The sequence below is a fragment of the Scylla paramamosain genome, chromosome 5, assembly GCF_035594125.1.
Source record: "Scylla paramamosain isolate STU-SP2022 chromosome 5, ASM3559412v1, whole genome shotgun sequence".
NCBI lineage: Eukaryota > Metazoa > Arthropoda > Malacostraca > Decapoda > Portunidae > Scylla > Scylla paramamosain.
The window spans coordinates 6,676,096-6,692,898 of record NC_087155.1 but is presented as its reverse complement, the minus strand read 5'-3'; the positions used below and the strand labels follow the sequence as shown (position 1 = coordinate 6,692,898).

General features: G+C 35.3%; 2 protein-coding genes across 11 annotated transcripts in view; one reads left to right on the top strand and one right to left on the bottom strand.

The window, feature by feature from the left end:
- The window catches only part of LOC135100462 (protein C19orf12 homolog), a 43,039-nt gene that overhangs the window by 15,860 nt on the left and 10,376 nt on the right, over positions 1-16,803 (top strand). For all 8 annotated transcript variants that reach the window (XM_064003387.1, XM_064003383.1, XM_064003381.1 and 5 more), the window contains 2 exons: positions 1,571-1,740; positions 8,671-8,792. In XM_064003387.1, coding sequence (XP_063859457.1) covers positions 1,581-1,740; positions 8,671-8,792 — 282 coding nt within the window. In that variant the 5' untranslated portion in view covers positions 1,571-1,580. The remainder of the gene's footprint in view (positions 1-1,570; positions 1,741-8,670; positions 8,793-16,803) is intronic.
- Positions 3,402-16,803, bottom strand: part of LOC135100464 (uncharacterized) — a 37,330-nt gene continuing 23,928 nt past the window's right edge. For all 3 annotated transcript variants that reach the window (XR_010268718.1, XR_010268717.1, XM_064003388.1), the window contains exons 3-4: positions 11,684-11,854; positions 3,402-3,541 (exon numbers count right to left, since the gene is read on the bottom strand). Coding sequence is in view for 1 of the 3 variants with exons in the window: in XM_064003388.1 (XP_063859458.1) it covers positions 3,447-3,541; positions 11,684-11,854 (266 nt within the window). In the remaining 2 variants the exon portion in view is untranslated. The remainder of the gene's footprint in view (positions 3,542-11,683; positions 11,855-16,803) is intronic.

Below are 16,803 nucleotides of genomic sequence, written 5' to 3'. Positions count from 1 at the left end.
TGTTAGTAAATTTGTGGATGACACAAAGATAGGTAGATTAATTAGGTCAGAATCGGATGCCATTGCCTTGCAGGCAGACTTAGATAGAATGAATGAATGGGTGGATAGATGGCAAATGCAATTTAATATCAATAAATGCAAAGTGCTTAGCGTAGGTAGAGAAAACCCACACACTAGGTACACATTAAACAACCAAACTCTTGTAGGTACAGGGTACGAGAAAGATTTAGGAGTTATAGTTAGCTCTGAACTCCGTCTAGGGAAACAATGCATAGAAGCCAGAAACAAGGCAAATAGGGTACTAGGTTTAATTTTTAGGAGTGTTAAAAGTAGAAGGCCAGAAGTAATATTAAAGTTATACTTGGCGCTGGTCAGACCTCATGTAGACTACGCTGTGCAGTTCTGGTACCCACATTACAGGAAAGACATAGGTCTATTAGAATCAGTACAGAGGAGAATGACTAAAAGGATACAGGGGATGAGGAGTATTCCTTACGAGGCGAGGTTGAAGCTGTTAAATTTACATTCTCTAGAGAGACATAGGTTAAGAGGGGACCTGATAGAAGTCTTTAAGTGGTATAAGGGTTATAACAAGGGAGATGTAAGCAAAATTCTTAGGATCAGCAACCAGGGTAGAACAAGAAATAACGGGTTCAAGCTTAAAAAATTTAGGTTTAGGAAGGAGGAAAAAAATTGGTTCTCAAATAGAGTGGTAGATGAGTGGAACGGACTCATTAATCATGTAGTTAGTGCTAGGACACTAGAGAGCTTTAAGAGAAGATTAGACAAGTTTATGGATGGGGATAACAGATGGAAATAGGTAGGTGTGTTTCATACAGGGACTGCCACGTGTAAGCCTGGTCGCTTCTTGCAGCTTCCCTTAGTTCTTATGTTCTTATGTTCTGTATTATGCCTTTTTTTTTTTCCTTTTTCCACAATTTAAGGAAGTACATGTCTGGTAGCTAACCTTTGATAAAATAATAATTGTTTGTTTTGAAGTACAGATGAGTTCAGTTTGTCAGATTTTTTTGTACACATTCAGGTTATGACTTAAAATGTATTAAATTTAATTGGAATTTACACAAAGTTTTCAGCCAAACCTGTCATTCACATTGTACGTACTTAAGGGAATTTTTTCAATTTTTCTACATTTTTATTGTTTTAGGTTTTATAGTTAAAGTTAGGATTAATAAACAAGGATAAGCTGTAGCATTATCACTTACCATATGTGTAATGACAAAATAGTGCAATTTAACAGGTCAAAGCCCCTGACCTCCTTTTTCCCTGTATTATTATTATTATCATTATTATTATTATTATTATTGTTATTATTATTATTATTATTATTATTATTATTATTATTATTATTATTATTATTATTATTATTATTATATGATGCCTGCAAGTCCCTATATATTGTATCCTTGTTGACAACACATGGAGTTGCATATAATAGAGGAGCACTCAAAAAAATACTTTTAGAATGTTATTTATTGCACTGAAACCTTACAATATGCATTTAATTATGTATGTACTTGATAGTACTTTATAAGGATGCAAATTTTACCAGGTGCAGCACCATGCCTATCAACACTGTGGAGATTCTGTCCCTTGTGACACAAGTGTGTGAGGAGGAGAAGCTGCAAGTGCCCATCAAAGAGAGCCTGAAGGGAGGGCTCATAGCTGGTACCACTACCACTATTGGTGGACTACTAGGAGGACCTATTGGTCTAGCTATAGGTGAGGTATTCCATACATAGACATTTTTCTGTTTGACCTAAAACTTTGGAAGATTCCAGGAGACAATAGTGCAATTAGAATCAGAATACTTGGAGGTGTGATTTCATCAAGAACACAACTTACTGATGTAAATACCATTGTAGGTAGGAGGCACATTTGTATTTAGTTTTCCTGATGATTTTTTATCCGTTTTATAGTATGTATGTTAACATTATGTAGCTATTTGGTGCATGCGTATAATATTGGTCAAAGGAATACAAAAGCAAGAAAAAATAAACATGGATATAATAGCTTAGTCAAACCTTGCTTCCTCAAAAGTATTTGTAAAGAATTTACCATTTGTCTAGCTCCCATAAAACAAATTCCAAGAAAACTAACATTTTTAAAAAGGCAAGTCCTGATGCATTTCATAGTTTTCTTTAGTTGTTATGGTGCATGCTTCACTTTCTTGGTTCAGTATGGAAGCTGCTGATTATACTTGCCCTTCATTGTATTTGTTGCACTTTCTTAAAATTTAAATTTTGCACCATATCTAAAAGGCCAGTTTGCTAGCAGTAAATGGGAAAGGATACATTCAATTAAGATGGGGTCTTCTGCTTTAAACTGTATCAATTTGTAAATGCTGAAATATTAGTGAACCATGAAAAAGTAAAGAATTAAATTGCCCTCATCTGATATAAATTAATGTTTTACACTTATATTGGTACTTATTTGTTATTCCATGTATTGATATTTATTATTCCACTTAAGTGTATTCCTTTCTATTTCTATTGTTAGATTGTAGTTTTTAGTATACATTAAGCCTTAGTCAGAAGAAAATACACAAATTTGGATAATAATCTGTAATCAAGTTTGCTGTGTAAGGGTTCTTACTAATAGTGGAAGTTTCAAAAGAAAAAAAAGGAATGACTGTAGTTCAAGGTGTTTTCATTGATTACATATCAATTGACATATTGGGAGAATTACATAAGTTGTATTGTCTTAGGGACAAAAAGAGAAATCATATTTGAGGTAATCACAAGAAAAAAAAATGAGGGAAGGAAGATGCATAAATATATATATATATATATATATATATATATATATATATATATATATATATATATATATATATATATATATATATATATATATATATATATATCTGTAATGTTTTCAAAGAAGATACAAAGACAAGTTTTGCAAATCACCTAAAGCATAAAATACCAAGACAACATTGCATTTGTGTTCCTTAGACCCTGTATACCACAAGGAGATAAATTCATGCACATTAAACTTTTCTCCTATTTGGGTTGGCCCTCTAATACCAAAAGCATCTATTTAACTTTTGTTTGAATCACCTTTCTTAACATCTGTCTTCATGCATTGGTCTTGGGATAATCAAACTTGTTCATGGTTGTGCATGTTGCTGTATTTAACAAAACAACACAATATAGTATGACAGCATAGATATTTTGTGTATGAAAATACAAAACTAATACTAAACAAAGTAATCTCAGAGCTCTGTAATGAACATCTCTGTAATGAATCGTTATATATTGCCATGAGCATGAGAATAGCATTTCACAGAGAAAAGTGTAAAACAATGAAAACTCTTACACAATTGCTGGCTCAAGTTATAGCATTGTATTATTTATTTGTAGGATACCATCTTACAAAATCTTCTTAGTATGAACAGCAAACATTTAGCATGGTAATCATTGAACCTAAGTCACAACAAACTGCACTCCTGACATCAGCTGCATGTAGTGAATGGCCTGTCCTGCTCTGAGCTGAACAAGGTTAGCTGCCTGTTCCACCTCTGTAAAAAGAAAAGAGTGTCATCATTTTGTATGTCTCCTGTTCTATGAATGAGATATAGTTACTTCAAAGATTGTGGCATTTTGAATTATGGTGCAGCATTTACTATAAATTCTGCACTGTTCCACTGCTATGGAAAAAAAAAAAAAAAAAAAAAAAAAAATATATATATATATATATATATATATATATATATATATATATATATATATATATATATATATATATATATATATATTTTTTTTTTTTTTGCTTTAAATACTGTTTATTTTTCAGCTGTCCTTTTGTGAAGCTGCTACCCTGTGAGACTCTATCCTGGCTAGTTGGAGTTCTTAGGAATAGGCATGAGATATAGATGCATACATTAATTTAAGAAAACTCATTCCCCACATTGTTAAATTTGTTCAATTTGGAGTTATTACAGTGAAAGCTCCTTTGTCTGACGTTGTTGGAATCCAAGCAAGTTTGTTAGAACCCTAACATTTTCTGGTAATAATCAGAACTAAAGCAAATATTACAACCACTGAAGAGCTTGTTGAACCATTTTAAAATTTAATAATAGTAATACTGGGTTTCCATTGTTGAGCTGTATTATTATTCATACTGCATAAGGTAGCTTCGTACGTTCAGTGAATTGATTTGGATTTTATCATATTGTATCCTTGATGAGAAGTATGTGTTGGTTTCCATTGGTCTATAAAATTTTTATTGGGCTTTCTTTTCCCTTCAAAATATTATGAGCATTTTCTTTTCCCAAGTAAAATTCACGCATATGTTGGTTTGCATTTACATCTCTTAATTTTCTAAATGATGTTCACTTTAAAGACCATGTTTATCAGATTGGTCTTATATTTGACATCACCACTACTTGTGTCACTTGTGGCTGCCGTGAGGGCACAGGTCAGGTAGGTCTACTGAGAATTTGATAGTTTGATTTTAACAGGTATTGACAATTCAGCAACAAAAGTTTCAATAGCAAAAGTAATTACAGATAAAAATCTACATTAAGAACCCATTTTCTCTTTGGCTTTTGAAGTAAAAGTTCCATGATTAAAGACAGAGTTTAATTGTATGATGGTACCAATCAATAAGACTACTAAGACACAATTAAATATTATGGTGGTTCTCTGCTTACCAATCAGTAAAATTTATTAAGAAGTACAATTTGTGGAATATCAATAAGGAAGAATGGGCCATGCAAAACGGAAATTATCCATGCTAAAATGCTCTTTTTCATTATTTCCTTTATAGTTTATTAACTGAAAAGGAAAATGTTTAAATATGAGGAAATCTAAGTCATCATCTCTGTGGCTTGGATATTTTTTTCCTTTTTTTTTTTTTTTTTTTTTTTTTATGTAGGAGGGACACTGGCCAAGGGCAACAAAAATCCAATAAAAAAAATGCCCACTGAAATGCCATCCCCATAAAAGGGTCAAAGTAGTAGTAAAAAATTGATGGATAAGTGTCTTGAAACCTCCCTCTTCAAGGAATTCAAGTCATAGGAAGGTGGAAATACAGAAGCAGGCAGGGAATTCCAGAGTTTACCAGAGAAAGGGAGGAATGATTGTGAGAATACTGGTTAACTCTTGCATTAGAGAGGTGGACAGAATATGGGTGAGAGAAAGAAGAAAGTCTTCTGCAGCGAGGCTGTGGGAGGAGGGGAGGCATGCAGTTAGCAAGATCAGAAGAGGAGTTAGCATGAAAATAGTGGTAGAAAACAGCTAGAGATGCAACATTGTGGCAATGAGAGAGAGAGGCTGAAGACAGTCAGTTAGAGGAGAGGAGTTGATGAGATGAAAAGCTTTTGATTCCACCCTGTCTACAAGAGCGGTACAAGTGGAACCACCCCCAGACATGTGAAGCATACTCCATACATGGACGGATAAAGTCCCTGTACAGAGTTAGCAGCTGGGGGGGTTGAGAAAAACCGACGGAGACATCTTAGAACGCCTAACTTCATAGAAGCTGTTTTAGCTAGAGATGAGATGTGAAGTTTCCAGTCCAGGTTGTAAGTAAAGGACAGACTGAGGATGTTCAGTGTAGAAGAGGGGGACAGTTGAGTATCACTGAAGAAGAGAGGATAGTTGTCTGGAAGGTTGTGTTGAGCTGATAGATGGAGGAATTGAGTTTTTGAGGCATTGAACAATACCAAGTTTGCTCTGCCCCAATCAGAAATTTTAGAAAGATCAGAAGTCAGGCATTCTGTGGCTTCCCTGCATGAAATGTTTACTTCCTGAAGGGTTGGACATCTGTGAAAAGACATAGAAAAGTCCAGGGTGGTATCATCAGCATAGGAGTAGATAGGACAAGAAGTTTAGTTTAGAAGGTCATTGATGAACAATAAGAAGAGAGTGGGTGACAGGACAAAACCCTGAGGAACACCACTGTTAATAGATCTAGGAGAAGAACAGTGACCGTCTACCACAGCGGCAATAGAGTGGTCAGAAAGGAAACTTGAGATGAAGTTACAGAAAGAAGGATAGAAGCCGTAGGAGGGTAGTTTGGAAATCAAAACTTTGTGCCAGACTCTATCAAAAGCTTTTGATATATCCAAGGCAACAGCAAAAGTTTCACCAAAATCTCTAAAAGAGGATAACCAAGTCTCAGTAACGAAAGCCAGAAGATCTTCAGTAGAGTGGCCTTGATGGAATGCATACTGGCGATCAGATAGAAGGTTGTGAAGTGATACAGGTTTAAGAATCTTCCTGTTAAGGATAGATTAAAAAACTTTAGATAGGCAAGAAATTAAAGCAATAGGACAGTAGTTTGAGAGATTAGGATGGTCATCCTTTTTATGAACAGGCTGAATGTAGGTAAATTTCCAGCAAGAAGGAAAGGTAGATGTTGATAGACAGAGCTGAAAGAGTTTAACTAGGCAAGGTGCAAGCACAGAGGCACAGTTTTGGAGAACAATAGGAGGGATCCCATCAGGTCCATAAGCCTTCCAAGGGTTAAGGCCAGTGAGGGCATGGAAGACATCATTGCGAAGAATTTTAATAGGTAGCATGAAGTAGTCAGAAGGTAAGGAGAGGGAGGAACAAGCTCTGAATCGTCCAAGGTAGAGTTTTTAGCAAAGGTTTGAGGGAAGAGTTCAGCTTTAGAGATAGATGTGATAGCAGTGGTGCCATCAGGTTGAAATAAAAGAGGGAAGAAGAAGCAGAGTTGTTGGAGATATTTTTGGCTAGATGCCAGAAGTCACGAGGGGAGTTAGATCTTGAAGGATTGACACTTTCTGTTAATGGAGTTTTGGCCTATTTTGAGTGGCCTGCTCTTCCTCAGTGACTTGGCATAAACTATACTTTGTTTCCTAGCAAATCTCATTCATTGGTGAACAGAATATTGTTGTAATTAATTTTTTTTTTTTTTTATCATGGAATCTACTGGATAATCTTGGACACATGTATTTTGATATGTTGCACTGCTATATTTCCTTTCATCATTAATGGCCTATCAGGTGAAGAAGGATGGAGGCTAACAGGCAGAAAGTGGCTTCTTCATACAAATTTTTCTTAAACTTAAGCTGACAGTAGAGGTGTAAATATATTACACTTCATTCAAGGAAGCTATTCATTTGGCATAAGGTATTGTCTTTAACAACTTTCTTGATAACAACACCCTTCTTGCACTTGTCTGCAGTTTCCCTGTCACTTAAGCATACTTCAGTGCTGTGTATATTTTTCATCTTATTCAGCATAAATAATTTTGGTACTGTTGGGCTCAATAATAATTGCACTACTCAGATGTGAGCGTCTAAACCTGATGAAAAATAAAGATGCAAAAAATTGCATTCATAGTTGGCACTGAAATGTTTATAACAAAGTTTATTCATCAATAAAGTTTTCAATAGTCTTTGAACCAATACTGGTCTAATCACTGCAGCAGGTAAAGAAATGCCTCCAGGAAGTCAAAGATCATGGACAGATTGTGATAAGTGTAACAACATGGTTTTTCAAAATACAAACACCATTTTCTAAAGCATTGTTCCATGACTGGACATGGCTGCCTGTATCTGGTATGGAAGAACATGTGGCTGATGATGGTTTGGGCCACCCCTTCCTGCTTTAGGGTTTTTTTCAGTTTACATGTTTTACTTTTGTTCTCTGTGGTTCACTTATTTTCAGTACTAAAAATTTATCCTCTTTATATTTGACATAAGAATGTAAGAAATAAGGAAAGCTGCAGGAAACCATCAGGCCTACAGGTGGCAGTCCCTGTATGAAACATATTTCCACCTATCATCCCCATCCATAAATCTGTCTAATCTTCTCTTAAAGCTCCCTAATGATTCAGCACTAACATCTTGGTTAATGAGTCCATTCCATTCATCTACCACTCTATATGAGAACCAATTTCTTCCTATCTCTTTTTTTAAACCTAATTTTTCAAGCCTGAACCCGTTATTTCTTGTTCTATTCTGGTTATTAATCCTAAGAATTTTGCTTATGTCTTTGTTGTAACCTTTATACCACTTAAAGACTTCTATCAGGTGCCCTCTTGACAGTGGTATGACAGTGATCTTGAATGTTTTGAAAAAAGCTCAGTAACTAATAATGTTTGACGAAATTAATACATGTTGAGTGTAATAATGTTTGACGAAATTAATACATGTTGAGTGGTGGTATAAATATTTTATATTTTATACTTTAGAATAAAAGTGATATTTTCATGGAATTACCAAGCAAATGTAATAAATACTGTGGCATGTGACAGAACAACTTCTCTTGAACATGATGGTGTACAAATATTTAAGATGGAAAAAAAAAGTGAGGAAGATCTGAGTGGTGAACTACAGTCATTCTGCAATGTGTGGTTGCATCTCTACTTACAGTGCAGAATGACTTCTCCACGTTGCATATCCTATAATAAAAAAAGATGCCTTCCTCTCCCTCCTTATTTTTTTATTTATTTTTTATTTTTTTGCATTATCTCAATACAATATTCATTAAAATTCCAGGGCTCACATGAGTGGCAAGTGCATTATGTCAGTTTTGGTTTGTTATTCCAATTAAATATTTTTATAATTTCCGTGTCTTATTGCAGTTGTACACTATAACGACTGTGTGTTGTCGCATCCCTACTGTAGCAGGTTTCAAGTTAAGATTCTTTAAATAATTAGTGTTTTCTTGACAGGAGGGACAGTTGGAGGTTTGACAGCAGCATATCTGGCCCAGGACAAGTTTAGAAGTGTTGCTGATGTCATCAGGAATGACCTCACACCACTACAGAAGGAAAGACTTAGTAGCTCAGTCTTGGTATGTATGTTACATGTTTTAAAGTATCTCAAAATAATTTGTGTCCTGAAAGTGCATATCAGAAGCATTTAGACCTAGAAAATGTGGTATGGTATATGTTATGCAAGCTCATCTTCAGAAGGAGTGGATTTTGATACACTTCTTAGAACCAAAAGGAGTAACCTTGTGGAAAAGACATGATTGTGATAGGCAGAGCCAGGTTTCCACCTTGCTTTTAGGAGGTAATTTTGCCCTTAGTGTAGCTTATCTTATATAAATGGAATGGATATGTTGAAGTGAAGGTATGCAACTGAGAGCTTTAATAGGATAAAGTTTGAGGTTTTAAGGATACATAAAAAATATGAAAAAGTTTTTCATCGATGAAGTGGATAAAGGATATGAACAAGTTGCTGTTTGTTTCCATAACATCTTCCAGGGTGTGAGAAGGTGTCACTAGAGAAACACATGAATGGAAGAGTCCAGAATAGAATGTATATGTGTGTATGCACCTTTAAATGAAAGAAACAGGTAGAGAGATAATTAAGGTTTGGCAGGAGTGATGAGATGTGATAAGCAAAGTCTAGAAGGAGGGAGGAAAGTAGTGTTATTTGGAGATACAAATGGAGTAATATAAATGAGATTTAATGCAATTGAAATGAAGGTGGAGTAACATAGAAAGTGAGGTAGGAATGAGAAAGTGCTAAAGAATGCAGCTATTATGTGTAAGAATTGACAGATTTACTAGAGTAGGTAATGTAATTATGGTTTGGAGATGTCGAGAGGATGGTGGAATGACTGATGAGGATAACCATTTCTTGTGTGAGATGAAAGGCAAAGGCTAGATGCATATCAGTGACTTTTGTGGCTGTGACTTTTGTGGCCCATGAATTTTGTCTTGAGCTCATGCATGAACAATTTTTGTGGCAGCAACTTTTAGTTCAACATGGATCTCATAGAGGTAGCATACTTGTATGATAGGTACTGAACTGTTTGGGAAAAAAAAAAAAGAAATCCATCCAGTTTTGAGTCAAAAGTTGTTACTACATGAAGACCCAAGACATACCCAAAGAAGTTTTCGGGTAACTATTTTATGATGGATATGGACACATTTGGTAAACTCTTGAATATAATTGTGGCGCCCCCTGCTGTAGTGAGGTAAGCGACACCCAGGTTGAAATTGAGTTGTTGCATGCATTGAATAGTCCAACTCATTCTCTTTTATGAGGTAACAGACATTCTGAAAGTCCAAAGGATAAGTTAATAAAGTAAAAAATCTAACCTAAAAACTAAACTTTTTCCACTGATAGATGCACGGTAAAATATTCTGTGCTGAAGAAAGGCAAGCGCACGAGAGAGGCGCTGTTACCAATCAGAGTGTAGGAATTTGGTGAATCCACCTCCCAGCCAATGGGAGTGCACACGAGTGCCTTGCCTTGTGTACGTCAATCTTCCTGAGACAGTGTTACTAAATGAAAAGTTTTACCATTTTCTCAGTTTTCTCTTTACTTACCATTTTTTTTGGTAAGTAATCATGGATGATAGTGACTCTGGTGACAGCATGAGTTTTACTTCATGCTCAGGAGTGAGAAAGAAGTGATGGAAAAAGAAAAAATGGAGCTTATGTCCATTAATGTTGTTAGGATTACACAAGGAAATAATTTTTAGAGAGCATTACACAAGGAATTAAAAAAATATCTTTTAACTCACTTCGAACAAAATCAATCATTGAAGAGGATGTACAGTGAGTCTTACGTTCTAATAAGTGTTGCATTAGGTTGTACCATAACTGATAGGCAGTGTTAGCTGCCATGCTCTCACACAGCCTAAGGCTTTTAAAGTATTAGCAAATAAGATAACATCATACATTTTCATTTTCATCTTAAAGTATTGAAAATATTATAGCTTGCAAGACAAACAGTACCAATCAGTGACATTCACTTATCCATACGACACACAAGTAATGCTGCATTTCTGTTATTGTTTTATTATAAGTTTTATTATGATAATAATATTTCCATTGTATTCTGCCTTATTAATGTAAACAACAAACAAGAAAACAGCTTTTGACTTCCGAGACAAACGGCAAGTATAGTCATTTACTTCAGCTACCGGTGGTGGAGTGAGGTAAGTATGGGTGTGGTTGGATGGGGAGTGTTACTTTCAAACACCATTTTCTCAAGTTTTTGTTTCTGTTGCTTATCCCATTACAGCATGGGGTGCCACAATTAGTCCTGGAGAAAATATTCCAGCAGAGGAAAGGTTGGCAGTTACTTTACATTAATTTATTATAGAACCATACTCAGGCTTAATTTAAATTGATTTAATGCTGTTTAGTATGGAAAAAAATAATTTCATGTTTTCCTAACAAAATTTCTTTTATTTGAATCAGCATAACATAAAACATGCCATGGTTTTCAGACATTTTTTTTCCATTCAGATCAGTATGAGATGAAAATAAGTTAGTATTTTCAAACAATTTTTTTTTTATATACAAATAACAAATATATTTTCATCCTAATCAGTATGGGAAGTAATGATTTATTCAATCTTTTCAGCCAATAGCACAATAGTTGACACACAAAAGTTGCTTGTGCACATGCTCTCATTAAGATAATGATTTCTCTCAGTGAGCCACCAATATTGTGTTGCGTCACTTTGCTTGGGAAATGGGTTTGGATCCATTTTGTTTGTTGACACATCCACAGATGTTATCCATGTGCAATACACCATTCTAACATGTGTTACATTTCTAAAGCAGTCGCAGCCACAAAAAATGCTCGTGTGTCTAGTCTAAGGGGAAGACCACAAATGGGATGTAGGACAACGTCTAGAGAGCATAAGATATCTGTGGAGTTCAGATGAGTGGTAAAGCATGATAGTATTGAGCACATGTACTTAAGTGGAAATGTAACCTTGAAGATCTTGGTGGGAGGTTCTGCATCTGGTCTGACAGCTTTGTTTAAATATGAGGAACATGGGTGTAGTGTTGTGAAGCAGAGGTAAACCAGCTTTGTCAGGTCTTCTGATTCTTGTCAGATGTGCCTTGCAACTGATATTGATCCAACTCTCATTCCCCTGCTGACCTGTAAGCAAAGAAAGATATGAGCGAATGCATGCAGATGAATGTGTGTGTGTGTTTATTTACTTTGTTGTATTGTACAGGGCATGAGCCAAAGCTCATGTCCTGTACATATACATGTCCTGTCTTCATATCCATATTTATCCAGTTTCTCTTTAAACATGTGTACACTGTTTGCCACAAACATCTCTTCTTTCAAATCACTCCATATTCCAATAGTTCGATATGGGATGCTATATTTTTTTTATGCCACTTGAACATTTGCTTCTTATTTTCTTCCCATGTCCCTCCCTCCTCCATCTGTAGTTCCAAGTAATTTGTCTATTCTTTCTATATTGTTTACTAATTTATACATTGTTACCAAGTAATGTGTCTATTCTTTCTATATTGTTTACTAATTTATACATTGTTATTAGGTCTCCTCTTTCCCTTCTCCCTTGTAGTGTTGGTAATCCCATCTCTTCAATTGTTTCTTCATAGATTAAGTCTTAATTCTGGTACCATCTTTGTCATGATCCTCTATTCTTTCCAGTTTCCTTATGTCTTTCTTTCTATGTGGATCCCAAACTACTGCTGTGTATTCCAGTTTAGGACGTATCATGTTAATTATAATTTTCATCATCATTTCTTTATCCAAATAAATGCCACCCAAATGTTTGTTAACAAGCTGTATGTAGAGCCGAATATCCTGTTTATGTGCCTTTCAGGTGATAGTCCTGAATCATTACTCTCAAATCTTTTTCTTCAATAATTTTCATTATTTCTCCTCCTATTTTGTAATTCCTCTCTTTTTAATATTTCCTATTTCCAACATGTGGTGTTTTCCAGCATTCATGTATCTAGTCAATATCCTTTTGCAGACACGCAGTCATTTTCATCCTTTATTATTTTCATTATTTTTGGATCATCAGCAAACAGGTTTATATAACTAGACCCTCTGTCATATCATTTACATATGCAGTGGTGCCTTGTGATTTGAACTTAATTGGTTCTTTTTGGGCTGTTTGAATTGAGAATGTTCAAGTTGGGAAGCAATTTATCCCATTCAAATTAATGTAAAAGGAATTAATCTGTTCCAGGTCCCAAAATCCTTCTAATTTTTTTGTTTTACTTTTGTATGGGTGTATGTTGGGCCCTAAACATGGAATTGAATGAAAATAACCTAAATTATATATATAAAAAAAAAAAAAAAAAAAAAAACATGAAGTACTGCATATTTCAGTGTATAAGACAGCATGTGAATCATCCTAAAAAAGACAACAAAGTGGGTTGTCCTGTGTGTCAGATACAAAAACAACGACCTTAAAATTTTATGCAAAATACCATTGTAAATACTCAAATACCAACCTCAAAATGATGTCATTGAAAGTTCCTGGCATCTTCAGTCTTGAAAACAGTTGTGCACGCAATTTTAATTTTGCACTAAAATTCCCCCCCCCCCTCTCTCTCTCTCTCTCTCTCTCTCTCTCTCTCTCTCTCTCTCTCTCTCTCTCTCTCTCTCTCTCTCTCTCTCTCTCTCTCTCTCTCTCTCTCTCTCTCTCTCTCTCTCTCTCTCTGAAAGTAAGAATAATCCTGAGAATTGCTAAATAAAATGAATGATAGAGAATGAAAATGGATTTTTATGAGAGTGAGAAAGAGTGAGGAAGGACAAAGTGAAAATAACAGAATGAAGGAAAGGGAGAGACAGCGAGATGTCTCCCCCTTGTCCCTTCCTTATCTCTCTGACAAATAAGGGGAAAGAGAGGTGACAAGGATGGAGGTTTGAGACCAGACAAAAGAGGAAGAGGAAAGGAACAATGGGAGGAAAGGACATATGGAGGAGAGAGAGAGAGAGAGAGAGAGAGAGAGAGAGAGAGAGAGAGAGAGAGAGAGAGAGAGAGAGAGAGAGAGAGAGAGAGAGAGAGAGACACACACACACACACACACACACACACACACACACACACACACACACACACAATGCTTCACCCACCTATGCTGCCCATCAGCTCAGTTAATGTCTTTACCTGTTACCACTATAAATGATAGTATCTTATCTTACTATAAGCCTCATTCATAACATACCAATAAATTAAATGATTAACAGGTAATACATTAATTTGTGTGGATGACGGTAGTTGTTTGACTGATGGTCTGAGTGGCATCGCTTGAACCGGTGTGTGTTTTCAAATTGGGGGACCAAGGTCGAATTGGAGCACAAAATTTGTTTGCCAATCCTGGTCAAATTGGGAGTTGTTCGAATTGAAGGATGTTTGAATCATGAGGTAAGACTGTATCTGAAACATAATAGGTGCTAACACTCATCACTTCATGCCTACTTGAATTAGCGTCTCTGATTACTTTTCTCATTTCCCTCCCTTGTAAATAATCTTCCATCCATCTCAATGTTGCTACCTTTTAGTCCTCCTCCATTTCTAACTTCCACATAAGGCTTTTGTGGGGACTTCATCAAATACTTTTTTGAGATCCAGGTGTATGCATCAATCCATCTGTCCATCTCTTGCACTCCATCTATTACTCTTGTATAAAAACTCAGCAGATTTGTAATACAGGATCTCCCTTTCCTGAATCCAAATTTCTTTTCTATCATTATCTTTTCATCTTCTGAATATTGAACCCATCTATCTTTAATTATTATTTTACAAAGCTTGCTTACAATACTTGTTAGTGACACAGGTCTATAATTTAAAGATTCCAGTTTATTTTCTTCTTTTGTATATTGGCACTATACACTGTGTGTGTATTTACCTAGTTGTGGTTTACAGGAGGGGAGTAATCTCATAGTATCCCATCACTATACCTATCCAGTTTATCCTTAAAAACATGGACAGTTAGGGCATTGACAATGTCTTCACTGAGTTCATTCCATTTGTTTACACTTCTATGAGGAAAACTATACTTTTGATGTTAACTTTCTTCAACTTACTGTGTCCCCTAACTTTCTTCAACTTACTGTGTCCCCTTGTACTCTGTGTCTAAATTTATAAAACATTCTTTGTCCACATTTTCCATACCATTTATCATTCAATAGATGTCTATTAAATCCCCTCTCTCTTCTATTTTCAAGGGTAGGAATTTCCAACATTCTTAACCTCTCTTCATAGGTTGACTTACTCAACTCCGGAACCATCTTAGTGACTGCTCTTTGTACTCTAATTTTATAATATTCCTCTTTATATGAGGAGACCACACCACTGCCGCATGTTCCAATCTTGGTCTTATCATGGAAATCAACAACTTTTTTATCATTCCTTCATCTAAATACAAGAATGCCATTCTTATTCTTTTAACAAATTCATCGTCTCTCTAGTAATTTTATCAGTGTGTCTGTCCAGAGTCAAATTTTCAGTAACTGTTACTCCCAAATCCACTTCCTCTTTTGATTTCTGTAACTTCACATCATCCATATCATAATGATAATGTATTCTCTTCTTACTCTTACCAAGATTTACTCCATCTTATTTAAATAATCTTGCAGTACCATACAGTCATTTACATTTTCTACCCTTCTCATCAGCTTAGCATCATCTGCAAATAAGTTCATAAAACTGTCTATTTCTTCATTTATGTCATTCACATATATTACAAACATTATCAGTCCCAACACTGACCCCTGTGGGACACCACTAGTTACTTTCAGCCAAGATGAATTCTGGTCTTGTATTACTGTTCTCATCTGTCTATCATCCAGATAATCTTCCATCCACTCCAGCAGTCTTCCTCCAATTTTTCCATAATTTTTTATCTTCCATAGCAGTCTTCGGTGTGGTACTTTGTCAAACGCTTTCTTCAAGTCTAAGTAGACACCATCCACCCATCTGTCTCTCTCCTGCACAATATCAGTTGCCCTTGAATAAAAGGATAGGAAGTTCATGGAGCATTATCTTCCCTCCTAAATCCAAATTGACAATTTACCAAAACTTTATCTCTTTCCAAGTGGTCCATCCATCTTTCCTTTATTGTTCTTTCACATAATTTTCCTACAACACTAGTCAAGGACACTGGTCTATAATTTAGTGGGTTTTCCTTATTTCCTCCTTTGAACATTGGTGTAATATTTGCTCTCTTCCAATCTTTCAGTACTCTTCCCTGTGATAGTGATGTCACCACTAGACTGAATTTTATCAGCCAGTTGTTCTCTGTATTCCTTCAATATCCAGTTTGATACTCCATCTTGACCAGATGCTTTATTTACATAAAGTTCTTCCATCATCTTAAGTATTTTATCATAACTGACTGGGACTGTACTTAGTATATTCCTCACCAACTTATCCCTTCCAGCATCAAACTCTCCTTCCACAGTAAAGACAGATCTGAAACTATTGTTCATAACCTCTGCCAGGTCCTGTACACCTCACAGATATTTCCTTCAACTCTCAATCTTGATACACCTTCCTTCATCATCTTCCCATTAATGTGTCTAAAGAACAGTTTGGGTTCACTCATACAGTTGTATCTCTTTCATAGTTTTCTCCATTCTTATCTCAATGTACTTATTTTCTAGCATCAATATATTCCTCCCATCTGCTCTCAATTTTCCTCTTCTTCCATCTATTCCAAGCACTTAGCTTTCAATTTCTAGCCTCTTTGCATTTTACCTTTTTACCTTTTCTACATCTTGCTTCTCCTCTAGGAACAAATTTCTCCACAGCAGAATTAAATATCCTTATAAATTCATTCCATTTTTCTTGAACTTTTGTATCTTAAAAGTCTTTCCAGTCTACGGCAACAAAGTATTTTCTTAAATTTTAGAAGTCAGCTTTACTGTATTAAAATCTTTTCACGTATAATTTTTATCAATTACATTTTAATTTTTCAAATTAGATTCCATCAACACATGATCACTTTTACCTAGAGGGCTATCATAGTGTATAGTTTCAATAATTTCCATGTCCTTGGTAAGCACTAAATCAAGTGTTGATGGTTTATCTCTTCCACTAAATATGGTATCAC